This window comes from Diceros bicornis, chromosome 11 (genome assembly GCF_020826845.1).
Source record: "Diceros bicornis minor isolate mBicDic1 chromosome 11, mDicBic1.mat.cur, whole genome shotgun sequence".
In the NCBI taxonomy this organism is placed as follows: domain Eukaryota; kingdom Metazoa; phylum Chordata; class Mammalia; order Perissodactyla; family Rhinocerotidae; genus Diceros; species Diceros bicornis.
Window position 1 is genome coordinate 4,467,658 of NC_080750.1, and position 16,419 is coordinate 4,484,076.

Below are 16,419 nucleotides of genomic sequence, written 5' to 3' on the forward strand. Positions count from 1 at the left end.
TGGTACAAAGAACACGCTAGAATAGAGATATTACCTTTTGCCCTGGATGACCAGATTCTCCAGGTTCTCCCTAGCCAAACAAAACCAAGGATGAAAATGACAGTCTTACAAGAATTTTCCAAAACCCTTAGGCCTCTGGACACTTTCACAGAGACGGCCCACCCTCTTTGATCACATGCATGTGCTCTCACTTTATTCTGTTACTCTATATCTCACTAGACACAGGAAAATTTTTTTGCTGTGAATATACCTAAAGCTCACATACAAATCCACATTTCCATAAAAACCAATCAGAAAGGGAAGAGAAGGTAAGACCTCTTATTTAAGCCTTTATGAGATTTCCAGCAGACACTCCCTGTTGAGTTTGGAAGCTGATTATTGCAGGAGAATAGGAACAGAATTATAACCATCAAATTTGGTCAAAGGGAAGAGAAAGCAGAGGCTTATAAACATCGAAACTATAACTCCTAGAGTACAAACACTTGTAAGGCTATAGTTACCTTAATTCCTGCAGCAGACGATCCAGGGTCACCCTAAAATGAAACCCATGAGAGATTATTCCATAAGTTATGGGAACAGGAAACAAACACACAGAGAGCATTATTGACAAGGGCACTCAAGGGAACCCCATGACTAATGCTAACTGGGCTCCGTAAGACTTTGTATCAATACGTCAGCTGTTAAGATGCCAACAATTTCCAAGATAAACAATGTACTTTCTAAAAACATGGTTTGACTTTGAATGCAAAATACATAAGGACTACATTCCATGAAACAAATACAAATATATAAATACGGATCTCTACCCTTGACACAGTGCTAACATTGTATTTCAAAGCAATAAATTATAATTTGGGGATCTGGAATTTCGGTTTTCTCTATTTCTGGAATTTATTAATGTCACTGGCTATCATTACTGGGAGATCCCTGACCCTTCCGGTCTCCAGAAAGTCAGAGTTCAACGGATGAAGTCAAAGGGTTAATGACGCTGAGGTGGAAAAAGCCACGCAGCAGGTCAGTCTGTCTTCCTCATGAAGCACTGTCGCAGTTACGAACACCACGCTTTTTCTAGCTGTACACTTATTGCATTGTAACGTGGTCACTGGAAAGTTACAGGATGATGGATGACTTGTGGGTGACAAGGACACACGTAAGATCTGAGAGAAAATCCTGAGATAGAATCTGTTTTTTTAAAAGGCACTGTATTCCATCCGGATTTCATAGAGGGTGACTACATTTCTAAAGCAAATATGTTATAAATAAGCAGATAGGGATGAGTGGAAAAGAATATGGAGGACGGCTGACAATGTTGCTTATTCTGAAATGAGGCCACGAAAGGACCAAGATTGTCAAGCTCCTTCTACCCTCTGTCCCACGAACATGCTAGAAGGAAAATAAAGGGAGAAAACTTAGTCATTTGAGACTCAAAAAAACAGAAACAGCCGCAAGGAGAAAGGCACATACAGGGATTTCCTCAGCTGTCATCTCTGTTCAAATGCTCAAGTTGTTCCAGAGGTCTATTTCCTTGTCCTAGATTTAGGAAGCTGCTCATCAATCTCTTTTAGAGACAGCGATAAGGCCTCAGGCCTCCGCACGTGGAGCATGTGTCCCACTCCCTCAGTTCCTCTCCCCTCTTCCCATGGCTGGCACCTTCTCTGTCTTCAGGTCTCGGCTTAAGCGGCTTTGCCTCAAGCAACCCTTCACCAACCAACCTAGACACGTGCGCCCTCACACACATCTTACTGTGTAGCATCGCGCCCTGTTGTCCGCGTAGCTCAGTCCATAATTACGTAATTATGTTTTCTGTCTATTCTTTGTCTGTCCCTCCATCAGACACTCAGCCACATGTGAGCAGATTCAGTGTCTATTTTTATTCAGTGCCTCATCTGTAGCACATGCTCGATACATACACGGTGAATGAATGAACAAATCTCAAAAAGAATGCTTTAAGCAGGTTGGCAGTCAAGGATCAAAACGAAAACATCTTCGGGAAGGAAAAAAAGCTTAGTACGGAGAAGGAAATAATAAATTAGCCTATTGAAGAAACTGACATATATGTGAGTTTCTTTGACATCTGTGCTATTGCCCAAGGAAAAATTAAAACATGACAAAACATAAAGAAGAAAAGGACCCAAGCACTGTCTTATTGTAAAACGATACTGATTTCTTTTTCCAACCATTAACATCCAATTGAGTTCTGAATGACAAGTGAAATAAATGTGGTTAATAAAATGACATTTATTCCTATTTCTACTCAATCAAGTCTGAAAGCCATCAGCACCAATGAATCAGGTTTGCAACATTTTGCACAATAAGACCTTTGTATTCATAAAAGCAGGGTTGACTTTGCGAGGTCCGTTCTTTCTTCTCATGTACACTTCACAAACTCCCAGGGGATAGGGCAGATATTACTATTTTCATTTAATAGATGAGGAAATTGAGGCAACTAGAAGCTAAGTGATGTTTGGACTTTCTAAATTCTATTGCCATGCTCTTTTTTATTGGAAGTAAAGAATTCTTGGTTTATTTCATTTTGACAACAGGGCATAAAGATTGGAGTAAACTTAAATAAAAGGGAGGTGCTTGTATTAACTGTAGTTTAAAAACTCTTTTTTCAGTGTTTTAATGGAAAGTGGTAGACAATCCACCGACAAGAATAAGGACTAGATTTAGTTCTCTTAGAAAGTGGATGGACATGCTGTTTAGTAAAAAGAACCTGGACACTGGGACCAGATAAACCTAGTTCAAATCCTTACTCTATCAACTGACCTCTCTCTGAGTTTAAAAAAAAAAAAAAAAGAAAAGAAAGTGGATGGACAGAAAAGGACAGTTTCCTGAAAGGCTGATTTGTTTGTGGAAATTTGAGCAGTTTCATTTGAGAGGCAACTCTGAGTGATATTTTAACTCTCTTTTTAGAAAATCAGAACTGTGAAATCTCATGGAATTCTTATCACTTTTCAGTGGCAAGACAAGTGCCACAAGACATTCATGAGTGAGACATTTTAAAGGATCCTGCTGCCAGTGGTAGAAATGCAACAGTCAGTGTTTGTGATCCTCATGCCTCTAAGAGTGAAAACGAATACAGGATTACAGTAAGAAAAACCCAACTGTTTCTTAAGTATACTCTCAGCTTCATCAGTCAGTTGGTTTGGAAACTTTTATTTCCAAACCATAAGTCATAAACGGGAAAAGACTTTGACGAGATACTTGGGATAAATTAATTTGACTTGACTATTGATCATTCAAACACAGAGCATCTGTTTTCGGTCGTGATTATTTTCAAACACAACATTTGGTATATAATTTTATGTATGTGTTAATAAAGTCTATGTGGATAAATGAAGTGAATTTGGTGACATTTCTGTCCTTCATTAATTCACTCAATAAATATTTATTGAGCACCAAGTATGTGCCAGCCATGTTCTAGATGCAGGAATGCTAGGAGCTAGGGAGAAAACAGTGAACAATGCAGGTAGAAACCCTGCCCTTGGTCTGTGCTTATGATAATCTTTTCCTAATATGTGTATACAAAAACATTATTGATTGAAAGCATAAAAGATACTTTCTTTTTCTTTCTTTCCATTAAAAAAAAATCTGAAATAGAAAGAAATTGCCAAGTTTGGGAAATTTTGTGTCGCTTTACATACACAGAAGAAATGATAAGCGAATGCATGTTACCAAAAAAAGTTCTACCATTCAATGAAAATAAGAAGCAGTTGAAAATAAAAAGTTTTTAAAAAGGTTGTTCATTCAAGAAATATTTATTATCTTCCAACTATGTGCCAGGAACTTGGATTGGTGTTGGGAATAGAACTGTGAGGCATCACATAGTTTTTTGTTTATTTGTTTGTTTTTTCTTTTCCAGTGAGCTGGATGTCCAATTAAACAAGAAATTACAATAAATTGTGATGAGGGTTATGAAAGGGATCATAAAGAGTGCTGTGGGAGCATATAGTAGCTTTCAGTCTCCTAACCGAATCCAGAGGAGACTGAAAGGCTGCCCCAGGGAAATGACTTGTAAATTCAGGTTTCAGTGGACTGCAGAATAGATTAGAAGTGGAGAGGTGGAGGTGGACAGTCAGCAAGAGGGTTCTGAGCTAAGGGGTCATACGTGCTAAGCTAGAGGAGGCCTTGCATCCATTGGGGTGGGAGCACCCATGAGATAGGTCTTCACAGGTGATTTTAAGAAAAGAAGACAATTTGGCTGGTGGCTCCAAATATGAGTGTAGCTTCTGAAAAGCTCAGAGAGGTAAATCAATGATGCTCTATGTAGGTGTAAAGTAAGAAGACAGGCTATTTATAGGAATGGAGACTAGGGGAGCAAAAAAAAAAACACAAAGACACGGACAGGTGATACAAGAAAATGAAGCTTCTGAATTAACAGAAAAAATTGTTAATGATGCAGTGGCATGATCAAACCATTCTGCTGCACAAACAGCTACTTTCAAGGGGGGGAAACAGATAAGAAATCCACTTCTACATTTGTGGGTGGGATTAACACTCCAAAGAGCAAAACACAGCCTTTCCATAGTAACTCCACACATGATTGACATCAGTCTTCAGCAGATCACTCTTAAACCTCGATGCACTGTAGTTGCTGGCCACAGAGAAAAACCAGCCTAGTGGTTTTTATAGTTCCACAGCATTTCCAGATGACCAGTCTGGAAAGGCTTAGATTGCTTTACCATCCAAAGGCACTGAGTTGGATCAAAAGGGAAAAAAAATCCTATTAAAATGAATCAGTCAATGACGTAATTTACTACATCAATGGCAGAAAAGAAGCATTTTTTTATTTTACATCTCAAACTTGGTAAATGATAAATGAGTTTCACATAGAGAACCCAAAGGCCACGGGAAGACTGTTTCCAACATGCTGGAAACAAGTTATACGACAGAAGCAGGAAATGTTTAAAAAACACATCAAAAATTATATTCCAATTACAGTATTCTCGGGGATGAATGCTAGAGGTCAGATTACATATTATACATTACAAATTCCTATTTACAATCCCCTGTTTAGATCCCTTGAAAGTTTATAGAAACGATATCCATTTTAATGAAGCGTTTCTTGTACTTAATTTCAGTTGACTAATAAAACTTTTTGATAGAAAATAAAAATAACCAATTTAGTTGATTTCAATTTCCATGTGGTAAGAAATTTACTATGTGTGAGTCAGTATGGTAAATGATTTGCATTAATATAAAAAATAAGAATGGTATTCCTTTGAGATGAACTTGATCTTTTCAAAGAAAAAAGTTGCCTTACTACTGGAAAATTAAATTTAAAAAATGTGTGATTAAAGAAACAATTATTGGCCTATGTTCAAAAAATGAAGTTTTAAAAATACATCTTCTAAGCATAAAAGTCTCTACATAAATTCACATAGTCATAGTTCAGACTTGGCATACAGTTTTTTTCACTTGAAGAAACTGCTCTCTGTTTAGAAGATTTCCTTTCTTTAAGCAGAGGTTGGCAGCTATGGCCCAAGGGCCAAATCCAGCTGGCCACCTGTTTTTGTGTGGCCCATGAGCTAAGAACGGTTTTTATATTTTTAAATGGTTAAAAAAAATCAAAAGAACAATAATATTTCATGAATGTGAAAATTACATGAAACTACAATTTCAGTGTCCAGAAATCAAGTTTTATTGGAGCACAGCCACACTCATTTGTGTGCACGTTGTCTATGGTCTCTGTCATGCTACAACCACAGAGGTGAGTAGTTGTGACAGAGACCATATGGCCAACAAAACCTAAAATATTTATTTCTGGCCCTTTACAGGAAAAGTTTTCTGACCTCTGCTTCTAAGCAGAAACAAGAAAGTTAAATATAGCATCCAGGTTTATCTCTCTGGGGTTTGAAATGTTGACTTCGAGAGGAATTGAGCTATATCATTGGTCTCATTAGTATTAAACATATTCATGCCATATTTGATTGCAGCATGGTACTTAAATTTGACAGATAAATAAAATGGGTTTACAGCAGTGGTCCTCAACTAGGGATGATTTTGTTTCCCAGGGGACATTTGGCAATGTCTAGAGACAGGTTTAGTTGTCACAACTTGGGGATGCTACTGGTATCTAGTGGGCAGAGGCTAGGAATGATACTAAACATCTGATAGCCTCCACAAGAAGAATTATCCAGTCCAAAATGTCAACAGTGCTGAGGCTGAAAAACGCTGGTCTACAAGAAACTGAGTTTCTACATGAAACTAATTTCTAGACTATTCCTCCAACACAAACACAATTGCTACTTGGTGACATTAATTCATTCCTACCACTCATGCCATATTTATATTAATATTTATAAGAATGAGAAAGATAAATTTTTCTTTATTTTATGGGTATGTTTTTACGACTAACCATTATCCATCTGTACTGTAATAATTTTCAAAGTGGAATATTCTTATTCTCAACTGTAAGTCTAAATGGATAATTCTTTCTTTCATCACTCAGTTACAGCATGATTTAAATTAAAATCAGACTGAATATTCTATTTTCAGTTTCTTAAAAGATCTTTTTCTTAATTCTTAACATATAGTACAAGTGAAGTAAATGTTCTTTCTATGTCAGAGATGTCCGTGAAGTATGAACCCAAGCAAAAGGTACAATAGACTGGGGAAGAAAAGTGAGGAGGTAGGAAGACGAGCCACATGACCAGCGCAATATAAGTGCTAATAATGGTTTAAAACATGAAAAAAAATGACAATACAAAGGCTGACAAAATATCTGTATTAAGTAGATTTCGAGTTGAGGCAAATTTTCAAGAATGCGTTCGAGGCTCTAATCAAGTGACATCCACTTATTGTCAAACTTTTAAATCTCATCACAATCCTCTGCAATGTTCTCTCCTAAAACTGGGACAGATGCAATCACTTTAGGAACTCTATTTTTATATCTCTGCCTAAGGAGGGAGTGTCCCATTTACACATGAATAAGTTTTTATTCCTTGAAAGCCATATAACTTAAAACCTAGCTACATGTTTTCTAGAATTTGTGACACACCATTTTACTTTTAAAATATGTAAATTTGTAGCTAGGAGCTTGTGAAATAATCACCTTTTATAAATTAAATATTTAAATGTATTCTAATCTTGCAGAATTACTTCTGATCTTGTCATACTAGGCTACCACCACTCACTCACTTCTCTCAAAATCTCCCATTTCCACACACATGAAATAACAGTTCTTGCTCATACACATGTTCTTCCATATTTCACCACACTGTACCTTTTCTCCTGTGTCACCTTTGGGGCCATTCTCTCCAGCATCTCCCTAAGGGGGGAAAAGACGATACATGTAAAATACATTGGTGCCATTAAGCAAAGAGTCTTTTTCATTAGTTTTAAGTACTACATATTAAAATCTGTTGTAAATGTTCCACAGAGCTAAGGTACTTTTACATCACCAGCGGCCTGATATCAACTGGTCCGAATAAATTTTATTACAGTGACCGTGGTTGAACAACTCCACAATATTAACAGAAAGCAGTAATTTCTCTGACTCCTAATAGCTTCCTCTGGCACTAAAAGCCATCTTAACTCTACCCCTTGCCCCTCTGCTCAAAGCTTTGCGGTAACAAAGGCTTTCTCCTGACCATCCCCTCAATATGCCATGTGACTTACCCCTCTAGGTCCTTTCTCATGCCAACCCTGCCCCCTGGACTCCTGCCCTCTCCTGTCCCCAGATCTGCATCAATCTTACTCTGTCTTCAAGCCCGTCTCAAATTTCCAGGGCTTCGAAGTGCATGACACAGCCCTCCAAACCTGTGCACTGAAGATTGATTTACCTGTGCCTACATGTTTTGCACTTGTGAAATGATGTTTTATATTTTATTAGAAAACTCTTTGTTTTTTAAATCAGAGTAAAATAAATTGGGGAGTTTATGCTTCCTTAGTTATTTTTGCGATTTCCAATGCCTGCTCTCTCACTGACATCTCCTTTCTACCCACAGAGCAAAGCATTAGAAAAAAGTCATTCATTCGTTATCCATGCTTTTCTTCCTTCAATTCTGAATTCCTTACTCTAAGTCTTATAGCACGTTATGGTGGAAACTTCATGGACTTTGAAGTCAGAGAGACTGAGTCCAGCTCCAGCACCTACTGGGCAAATGAAATTCTCTTTGCATCACGCTTCTCGTGTGTAATGTAAGGGCAAGAACACTTGATGGGGTTATAAGAAATAAACAATATACTGTGTGTGAAGCAACTAGGACAGGATCTGACACGTCATAAGCTGTCAATGATAGCCGTTAGCAATAACAATGCATTATTGTTCAGATAGTCCACAAGCTGGAACTCCCTTCTCTCTCGCTTCATAAGAGGTCACTTATCTATCATTTAAAAACTTCCTTAAAATAAGACAGAAACTATTGATAATGGTTTTCCTCGAGAAGGAGGGGTGGTGAGGGAGGGAGATGTTCACTTTTTCTCTCCATTTTCTTCTCTTGTTTCAAATAAACATGACGCTAGCCTGCTCAGGCATCTGTCTGGCCACGCATGCACCACAACGGGCCAGGCGCCTGAGCCACGTTATCTGAGGAATCCTGCAACGGCGCTGGCCCTGCTCCTTTTCCCTCTAGAATTTCTACATAAAAGAATCATCTGATGACTAATTAATTTCAAGTTAATTACCATGAACTGGTTGGATGCCAAATAAATGTACTGATAATCTGTTATGAGGGACCTTTGATAGGCAGCCTATTAGCATAGTTTTGAAAAATTGCTTGAAAATCCCTTTATTAAAAAACAAAACAAACAAAACAAACTTCCTTATTAGGAAAACTGGCTCAGAATGGTCATGAGGTAAAGGGTTTGACTGAGCCATTTTGCTCAGTTTTCCCATTTAAATAAACCCCTTTTTTCTTTTTGTTTCACAATCTCAAAAAATACAGTTACTTTCAAGAAGTTCGCTGGATCTTTAAATGCACTTCTTTGGGGATTAGTGGTGATAATATTGATTTTTCAGAAAGATCGCGTCACTCATGAAGAGCACTGCGCAGTATCTTGGTAGTTGCCTACGCGGACAGCGCACTTCTCAAACACGACGAGAAGAAACAGCATGAGAACCAGGAAAATCAGCACCCAGTGTGCACTGCGAGTCTGAACAATTAGGACGTGCCCAGAAGTGGTAAAGCAGGTCGTCTGAGAGAAGTTTACACCTAGCACTCTGCTTTTCCTTTTGTTTCTCTTCTTGGTTTTCACGGGAATTTTTTGTGGGGCGGCGTTCAGCACATTTGCCGCAGGTGAATGTCTGTATCCCTTTAACCCAGCGACCTGAGAAGCAGCAGAGAGATGTGGGTGCCGAGAGAAGCACTGGAATGGCATGAGCGAGTAGGGAGAACAGAAAGTTTGTAATCCTAGGGTTTCTGAAAGCCATTTAAAAGCCTGACACAGAATGTTTAAATTTGCTCCCTTTACCTTCATTTCTTTAAACCTTTTTTACGCAAACCTCTCTCCATACATAAGAATTACACTATTTTCTCTTTCCACTAATTAACAGTTTGAAAAAAAAATTATTACACCTATCTAAATCTATATCTACATCTATCTATGCACATGTATGTACAGTTCAGTTTGGTAGCTCTTTGGGTGAAAAAAAGATAAATAGAGGCAGAATCGTTCTCACCTTTTCTCCTCGTTCTCCAGGTTCTCCCTGGACAAAAGAACAAAGATTGAGTGACGTATTAAATTGTAAAACACCTAATTAAGCAAACAAAATCAGATATTGAACTAGGCAAATTATATGCGATACTTTCTATTTTGGCAATATATAATTGCTATATGAAAGCAAATGGTAAGATGAGTCTCCTGGAGAATTGGGTACGGATATCAATATCAAATGTAATCTTAATTCTTTGTTTTTAGAGGACTAAAGAAAGCTATTGAAGATTATCCCCCAGAAACTGCCTTTTGGGCACCAAGGAGAACAATGTGGTGGCAATTCAATGTCTGGAGAGGCTTCTTAGTCTACAACTTTTTATTCTGCCCAAAATCAGAATCAATAAGGTGGGCTAGCACACCCTTCCACGAAGTCTTCTACTCAGAGCAGCGCCTGGTGCACGGATTATCCCAGGGGTCGGGAGTCCCAGTGTAGCTCCTCAGTCTGTCTTCCTCTAACATGAGGATAAACACAGTCCTGAACTTGGACCCTTTCACAATGTCATGAACTCTCTTTAACCTGCTGGTAACCAGCATGTACCAAATCAGGTGTATTTTAGGAGGGATTGACACCTTCAGGAAAGACACTGGAAAGGAGCAGAATCCAAGTGAGTTTAAGAGAGACGTCTTGACTCAAAATGATGACCAGGACAGTATGGGGACTAAAACGCAAAACTGTGCTCTGAAGAGAATCTCATTTTCACTTCACCAGGAAGGGACAGGGAATGGCGTGGGCGAGTTCTAAAGCAAATCATACACATTATGGTAATATTCCTCTTAGAAAAGCTTGAGTAAGTGCTGCCATAAGATCAAACTACTTTAAAAATGATTTTTAAGGTGGTTATTGTTTTTAAAATTATAACCCACTCTAGAAGTCAGTTTGGAAGCAACTCTTTTCATTCCCTGAAACTCAGCCTGACCCTTTGGCTTTCTGAATTTCTGGCCACCTTTCACTGCTCAACACCCATCCTGATGGCTGCTAGGCAACAGAAGAAAAGCACTGAGAACATGCATTAAGCATTCACTCCTATCCTTGGGCTTCTTTGCAGGGAGCTAGAGTGAGAAGGAGACAGGAGAATGGCTGTAGTCCCAGAAGGAATATTTTCTTTCCTCTCTTGCAGGACAAAGGACAGGTCTATAAATTTTAGGTCTGTCTTAGGCGCCTGTCAATAGCAATGTGATCTGTAAAATCAGCTGACAGGCATCTGTGGGTATGGATACACACCAGCACAGCTGATGGGATTAGACATTAGTTTTATACTTCAAGGGATGTTCACTCATCAAAGGATTTGGGATTTGTCTGCCTGTTTGGTTTAAATGAAACTGTCACCAATCTTTTTATATTTAACAGATTCATTTGTTCTTTAAGAAACAAAGAAAACTTGTAATCCAAAAAAAAATCCTCATTACATTTTTTCTCTATTTAGTAATTCAGACTATATCCATTTTTAAATTTTAAACATGACACATCTTTATTCTGTTCTTAATTTAACTAACTGGTTATGTTGTGTAAGAGCTGGAGGTGGCCAAATTTTGAGGAAAAGCCACAGTAGTATTGTGAACATCATCTTTAGTAAGTCTTGTAAATAATATGCAAATTTCAGGCAGTATGGACATGGCCTATGTTTTAATATGCTCATTAAGTGGTAAAAAGACAATGGTCATATTTGAAACACAGGCTTTCTCATGTTATGTAAGTATCTCAGGATAAAAATTTTAAACAATCATATCCTATTTGTTTTTCTACACTTTTAATGCTAATGAGAATCACAAACATAATTTATTCATTAGTCACAATGTTCTATACTGTAGCATATTATACTACTGACAAAAAATTCTATCCAAGTAAAACCAGTAGGATATAAAAAAAATTGTAATAGCTTACAATTTCATGAAAACTCATGTCTCAAATGATTCTGATTAGTTTTATCTGTACTCACCTTTGGCCCTGGTATTCCGTTCTGTCCTACCGCTCCAGGCAACCCAGGCTCGCCCTCAAAATAAAAAATAGATACTACTAAATAAAACAGACAAAATCAACACACTATATAGATCATTAAAGGACATGATCATCGAATAATGTTCTAGAAGTAGCTAGAAAATAAGTGACTACTAGTGTAAATACAAATTAGCTTGTTTGCTCCAGAATTCTATGTGCTAGGGACCAAGGATACAACAGGGTTAATTTCTTTTGTTCAGCCTTTCCTCCATTAAGAAAACTCAAACAATTTGTCAATGGAAATGAATATCTAGCATGGTGCTAGGCACACTGTAGGCATCAAATCAATATTTGTGGAATGAGTAAAAGACATCTAAAAATTTAAGACTTTCTTGATGGAGAACTTTTAAATGATTCATCAGCTCAGGAAAATAAAGACTAAATCATTATGTTTATTAGACTTAATCAAACGAGCAAATCTAAATCTTGAAGAACACACACATCTTTGAAGACCTACTTAATTCATTTAGACACATTTGATGCAAAAGTAAGAATGGCTTTGATCTCTCTTTCCACTTTCACTGTAAAAATAATCAGCATAAACATTCAGACTTGTGGTTCTCATTGTCATGTGAGTGATAGACATTTGGAAAAAAGATGATGCCTATTAGACTAGAAAAATTTCCCATTTCAGAAAGATGATGGTGTATACCAGTATTTCTAGACTCCAAACCAACAATTGTTTTCCAAGGAGGAAAAGTCCCTTGAAGTGCTCAGAAGCAAAGAAAGCTACTCTGCATGGTGACTGTAGTTAAGAAGACTGTACTGTATATTTGAAAGTTGCTAAGAGAGTAATCTTAGAAGTTCTCATCATAAGGAAAGAAGAAATTGTAACTACGTGAGGTGATGCATGTTAACTAGACTTATTGTGGTAATCATTTCACAATATATACATATATCATATCATTATGTTGTACACCTAAAACTAATACAATGTTATATGTCAATTATATCCCAATAAAACTGGGGGGAAAAAAGAAAGATACTCTGGCTTTCAATGCTTCCATGTGGCTCAAACTTATACCAACTAGAATTTCTTTTTCACATAAAAACATTCCCAAAGTCATTACTCTGTGCTTCAACTACTGGTAAGCTTTCTTCTTTCCACTGAGGGTTAAAAGAGTTGCTCCTTACTTGATTTTTTTTAAAAATAGACTTTATTTTTTAGAGCAGTTTTAGGTTCACAACAAACAGTTTACTTTTAAGAACGTTTTCTAAGTCACCTGCAGGGCAGGAACCGTGCCATTTCTATATTTGTACTCTCAGCTTCAAGAACATCTACATTAGTAATAATAGTAACATTTCCTAGGTGCCAGGACTTTTACATCCATTAACTCACTAACTTCTCATAAATTTCTACGAGGTAAGTACTATCTTTATCTCTATGCAATAGATAAAGAAACAAAGGCACAGAGAGCTAAAGCAACTTTTCCAGATTTACACAACCCTAGCCAAGATCTGAACTCTCATGATCTGGCTTAAGAGGTTGTGCTTTTAACAGTATGATGCATTGCTGAATGAATGAATGGATGCATCTAGAAATTGGGAGAGAGTCAATGATGACTATTACTGTCCTCATTATCATTTTGTTTATACTCTCCATTTATAAAAGACCTCCCAGAATGTATAGAAACCTGAATTAAATATAACTTATATAAAGATGATTTTTGTACATCTACCAGATAAACTAAGCAATGTGAAGCTAATGTGTCTTTCCAGAAGAGCAAAAAATATTTTACTATTATACTGGATTATCACAATTGCTAAAGTCTTAACTCCCAGGAAGAAACTCTGCTTCCTATACACAGTTGCACTATAACATACATAACTCTTACACTTTCCTTGGTAAAATGGCAAAAATGTTGACTTAGAATAATGATAGCCATTATAGGAAAATTTGGATATGCCATTTGTACATAATAACGAGTAAGAACTTGAGGGTCCAGCCCCGTGGCGTAGCAGTTAAGTGAGCGCTCCGCTGCTGGCTGCCCGGGTTCGGATCCCAGGTGTGCTCCAAGGCACCGCTTGTCAGGCCATGCTGTGGTGGTGTCCCATATAAAGAGGAGGAAGATGGGCACAGATGTTAGCCCAGGAGCAAGTCTTCCTCAGCAAAAAAGAGAAGGATTGGCATGGATGTTAGCTCAGGGCTGATCTTCCTCACACACACAAAAAAAAGTAAGAACTTGGAAATAGAATATACCCTGAAAGAGGACTATCATTTACTCTGCAACCAGAAAAAGAGCTATCGAGCCTGCTTTCTTCAAAGACTCTACAACAGGACACGCCAATATCATAACTCATGGGCTAATGCAAACAAGAGATGCTGCCAGGGAACAATACAAACTTTGTTTAGACTTTCAAAGAATAACCATGGTAGCCAGAATAATAACAAAAAAAAAATGGTTTAGCCCCTGGATTTGGACAAAATACATGCTGAGATTTTGAAGCAAAGAAGAGAAATGCCGCGTAGGTATCTGCATAACATCCTCCTTAATATATGAACATCGAGGGACTAAACCTGATCCCTATTTTTCTTTGATTTTATATATTGTTAAAATAATCTTTTAACATAAAAGGAAACAAAAAAATTGCACCCATATTCCCATCCCTCCATAATAATTGTTTCATTTTGTCCTATTTCCTTCCAGTCTTTTTTATTTATGCTTACATATTCTCAAGAAATTGTTAGTTTATTACATAGTTTGACATTCTGATTTTTTGTAGTTTTATACCACACATTTGTTTTCCACAGTCTTCTTGATTGTCTCATGAATAGTTTGATTATCATCCATCAAAGTCAGATGGGATATCTGCCTAACTGTTCAATACTTAGGCTGTTTCCAATTTTTGCTATTAAAGATAAACTAAAATAAACACCTCTGTAAATATTTCTAAATTGCTTTCCAAGAGCGTTCAGAGTTTTATCTGCTTTTATAGGCACCCACTCTGTGTTACTTTTTCACAACTTTATCAGCATTGGATACATAATTTCAATTATTTTTGCAGCTATTTTAATAAGCACAGACAAGATTTTACTGTTGCTCAGTTTTACATTTATCACTTGTAAGGTTAAGTATTTTTTCATGTGTTTATAATTTAAAATAGGTATCTCACAAAACTTGAAAGCTAAAGAGTGAATAAAGCTGTTTCCTGAATGAATCAAGGGAGGACGAAAGGACGGAAAAATGACTCACAGCATTTTAAATGTTTAATAAGTTATATCAAGAAAAATATATTCAAACTTAGATTGGGAGGCTATGGAGCATTCTGCCAGTGTCCAAACCTAGTTTCCTAGGTTGTGTGAAGGGAACATTAAAGACAAAATGCTATGCAACTCTGAGTATTCAGGCCAAGCTCTGGGGTTCTGGAAGGCAATAATTCATTCAACTAACACTTAGTGAAAATTTACTCTATGTTCTACTCTGGGCTGAGTGTTTTGTGGGATACCAAGAGGGAACAGATATGACAGGCGCCTGTGGCCAAAGAGCTTATTTTTGAGAGAGAAAAAAGATATTCACATAAATAACTTAAGATCTGTTTGAGATCATGGAACATTTTTTTTTTGAGCAAAGTTTTCTTACACTTCATGAAGTAAAGAGGCATAATAAATAGAAATCAAAGGAAATCTTAATGAAGAATGAACCATATGTCATACAGTGTATTAACATTTTTTGGTATGTGAGGACAAAATATTACTATCATGAGGCCTCTTCAAATAAAGTTACAATGATATTATATTACTACATAATGTGGTAAAAAATGTACATATACAGCAACATCAGGAAAGTACAGACACAAAATGAGAATTAGGTTTTGTGTGTGTGTGGGGAGCTAGTCTCGTGTTTGTTGGATAATCTATCCATCTATTTCTGAATGTATCTCATATTCACAAGTACTGAGGACATTCCAAAGATAGTGATAAAGAGAAACAGCAGCTAACATCTTAACTACAGGTAGAGGGATAGGGTTTTCTATACTATACTTTAAGTTCTAAGGCTATTTCCAGTGTATTACTCCCAAATGACAATTTGCATATTTAAGCTAAAAATAAGTTGGACTGACGTTTAAGAAGGATGGCTTGCTGCTTGCTTGCTTTTTTAAAACCAAATACTCTTTAGAACTCTAATGTAAAACATAACTCAAGGCTTTTACAATTATTTCAGTTACTGCTATTCAGGGGCAACTTGAAAGAATACTTAAAGATAGAAAGGAATGCAGTTTTCTTACAAAATTGAGTGCTAAAGGGAAATAGGTCATTTAGCAGTAATATTGCTTGCCATCACTTCAATCACAATTGTTTTCCATTCTGGCAATGGGAATTTAAAATGAGTTATAGTTTTAAGTTTTTAGCATAACATAATTTTACATTCAACTTGTCAAAATAGATTTGTTTCCTTTAAGTACTGCATTTTCAGAAAGAACTCATCTAAATGGAAGAGGAAAATAGCTAAAAGGAACGTGGATCAGCAGTGGATGGAAAGAGCGATATTGAGTATAACATGGCATCAGTCTTACAGTTGTTCTGTCTCTGGAGTTGATGGTGTTGGTGTGTATGTGCAATAAACAAAGACTAAACATGGGCAGTGTTGGTCACTGATGGTTCTCTAAACATTGGATGTTCTGGGCCTCTCTTCCTGACAGTGATAGCACATACAAGGAGCTCCTGGCTTGGGTGGTGAGCAGGACCAGCCTATAGTCATTCTCCCCTTCGCAGACAGTCATGGTGGGGAGGGGCTGCCCCTTTCTAAGGCTCAGGGCTGCAG

The 16,419-nt window shown here is 37.1% G+C and overlaps 1 protein-coding gene across 1 annotated transcript in view; it reads right to left on the minus strand.

Annotated features, from left to right (window-relative positions):
* COL25A1 (collagen type XXV alpha 1 chain) overlaps window positions 1-16,419 on the minus strand; it is a 440,619-nt gene that overhangs the window by 72,644 nt on the left and 351,556 nt on the right. Inside the window, exons 13-17 of the mRNA XM_058549892.1 lie at window positions 11,598-11,651; window positions 9,626-9,652; window positions 7,229-7,273; window positions 501-533; window positions 35-70 (exon numbers count right to left, since the gene is read on the minus strand). Of these exons, the coding sequence (XP_058405875.1) occupies window positions 35-70; window positions 501-533; window positions 7,229-7,273; window positions 9,626-9,652; window positions 11,598-11,651 (195 nt within the window). The remainder of the gene's footprint in view (window positions 1-34; window positions 71-500; window positions 534-7,228; window positions 7,274-9,625; window positions 9,653-11,597; window positions 11,652-16,419) is intronic.